We start from the raw sequence: 3,082 nt of genomic DNA, 5'->3' as shown, positions 1-3,082 counted from the left end.
TTATACCTGTTATTTTCATTTTTGCACTAAGAATTCATTTTTAAGTAAAAATGAAAATAAAAGGTACAACCTCCAATGGCCTTCATCTTGACAAATGTTATCCAAGTGATGATCCCGAACAACATTTAAGAGTTATTTGAAACATTTTTCCTACCATAGTTTTATCTATCATATCTACCATAGTTTTCGAGATATCTTAATGCATTATTTAAAGTGGAATACCCTATATACTTATTATAAAATAAACTAAATATAATATATTTGTTTTTTATATAATCACAGTATAAGTTATCTGTTAACATTACATGACTATACAGATAATTAAAAATTTATAAACATTCAATTTTTTAATATGTTGTGAAAAAGGAAATTGTACATTGGTAACGAAATATTGAATTTTGATCATATGATTTTAAATAAATTGTATTTACAAAAAATTGAATGTGCATGGAGACGTCTTTTATTTGCATGATGCCGCTTTAAATTCGATTGTGATAAATACGCAGTATTTTTATATTAACAGTAATAGAACAAGTTTAATTGTCCCCTTGAAATTTGAATAGACTTGTTGATAAATGAACCGGTAAGTTTTATCAATATTATTTGAATTATTAATTATTAAGAAAGCATGAATAGATATTAACTACTTTGAATTCAACTATTTTAAGATTCTACAATCTATGTTGCAGCGTGATACAAAAAATCGTGACAACTGTTTTTACATAATAGATATGTAAAACATACTTTTGAATAATCGATTAGTAATATATTTGCATATTGTTTTGCATGAGTCGTTTATATTCATTACGCAATATTCATGATGTACTCTTTGATTTTCCAATTACTTTTTGATACTCGTGCTTCGAAAAAAATAATAGCACAATCAAGAATGTATTTAAGAACACAAATTTTTTTAAATACAAAATTCTATGTGATTGAGGAATCAAGTCTACATAATCAATTATACATTCTAATAGCAATAAACCAAGTTTTTATAAATATTTTAAATAATAAAATAATGATAAATATAATAATAAATTGTGACAATTATTTATGCAAATATTCTTGATAGCGCTCTGTGTTAGAATCTATGTTTGGACAAGAAAGAATGCTATGCAAGTAATTGTTATTGTAAAAATCACGTTCATATATATTTTAACATAATTTCTATATTTATTAATGTTTAATTCTAGTATTTAATTTTACGAAGTATTTTAAACAAAAGAAGAAAAAAGAAAGCTATTTGATATTTTCATTAAATAGGAAAAGCATTTTTATAGAGTTTATTACATATTTTTTAAATATATAATTTTTCCTCACAGATAATTACACATTCTTTGGATCTATATTTCAAGTACTTATAATTCTTTATCTATATAAAATTCAATATCAAGAGTTGAAGGATTACAAGAATTAAATAGGTGTGTTGACGTTTTCGCATCAGTAGCGAACAAATTCAAGCGGACGAATTTCTACATCCATGTAAATGACTTTTCATTAACACAGCCGCTCTATTTCTCTGAAACGAGATCATGAAATGTGCCAGAGATTCTGTTATTTGTCTGAGAAGTAACATAAAAGTAACATAATTCATCCTTTTCTAGATTAGACCGTGTTTGATCCATGCATTGTCAATCCGCAATAGTCTACTATTTTATCTCACGTAATATCTTTGTCTAATTGAAGTATTTTTTACATAATTTAAAATTCTGCTTTAAAGACAGAAATGATTTTGTTGGTAAAGTAAGAATTATTTTATGTACCTATAGTTACAGAAATTATGTATGAATTATTTTTTTTGGAAATATAGGTAATTTTTTTCTAAACTTGTATAAAAATTTATAGTAATTTATAGCATTCAAAAGAAATTTATAGTAATCACTTTAATATTAATCAATACCAATAATTTAATAATATTTAATATCAAAAACAATAACAAACATTCTATAATAAAATTGTATTTCTTCTGTCTCATTTAAAATACTTCGTAAAATGAAACACATGACAGTCTTTTGATCGCGAGTACTTGCGTGCTGAGCACAGACATGTCGATGTACTTCTTCCGACTGCACAACCTGCGCCGTCAGGCGGAGGAGGTACGGAAGAAGCGACAAAAACGTGGCAGAAGCAGCCAGGGCGGACAACTTGGGACCAACCAAACGGACCAGTCTCAACCGATGGCTGGATCCATGCAATGCTGCAATCGGATTCATCGGGGCCCTAGCAGGCTCTTCGAACGGGCCCCTTTACAACCTAGCGACTCGCTTGACGAAATCGCCTTTCAAATACCGAGGTAAACTTTCAATTTGCACGCTTCTGCCTCGAAATTTTCTTTGTCCTTATTTTTATATGTGGCCGCTCCTTTTTAATTGATATCCTTTAATATTATAGCTTGTAATTTACATAGTAATGAGAATTCTTAGTTTATTAATATTAAATTAATTAATTTATAAGTATGTAGTTTAATATATATGTGTGTAATTTTTTTATCTAAGTGTATTAATTATGCTTTTTGTGAATATAATTACCTCTGAAAGATATTTATATGGATTAGATTTTTTTTCAGTTAATGAATAATATTGTTTATTTGCTACAATAACGATACAATTCAAAAAACAAAGTTTTCTAAAAAAATGAGTTTGAATGATTTGAATTATTAAAATTTTGTAATATTAATTTTTTTTTTAAATGCAACTTTGATGTAATAACTGATTGTAGAAAAATAAAAGTATGTGTTTTTAAAATAAGTTTCTTCTTTATATTTTCGTTCTTTTTATGCAACCGAAAGGTGACAACTTTTAAATTACGTCATTATTGCAGAAAAAAAAAATGAGTAACATGATTTAAATAATTTTTTTTAAGAAAGAAGAATCTATCTATATATACATATATATATCTCTATAGATATCTCTATATATATATATATACATATATAGTCATTGAAAAATCTTCATTATTTCTAAGATTAAAAATTTCTTCTTTCTTAAAAAAAATTATTTTTATCTATATTTATATATATATATATACTACCTTGATCAAAAAGTTCCCGGAATCACCACCAGGTGATGCTCTGAGTCAGCTG

General features: G+C 26.2%; 1 protein-coding gene across 1 annotated transcript in view; it reads left to right on the top strand.

Moving 5' to 3' along the window:
- The first annotated feature begins 2,045 nt into the window (after window positions 1–2,045).
- SLO2 (slowpoke 2) overlaps window positions 2,046–3,082 on the top strand; it is a 104,453-nt gene continuing 103,416 nt past the window's right edge. Inside the window, 1 exon segment of the mRNA XM_018453866.1 lies at window positions 2,046–2,293. Within this exon segment, the coding sequence (XP_018309368.1) occupies window positions 2,046–2,293 (248 nt within the window).

This window comes from Mycetomoellerius zeteki, unplaced genomic scaffold, assembly GCF_001594055.1.
Source record: "Mycetomoellerius zeteki isolate Tzet28-1 unplaced genomic scaffold, Tzet1.0 scaffold415, whole genome shotgun sequence".
Classification (NCBI taxonomy): Eukaryota; Metazoa; Arthropoda; class Insecta; order Hymenoptera; family Formicidae; genus Mycetomoellerius; species Mycetomoellerius zeteki.
Note: the sequence above shows the minus strand (reverse complement) of the source record. Positions and strands in the feature narration are given on the sequence as shown.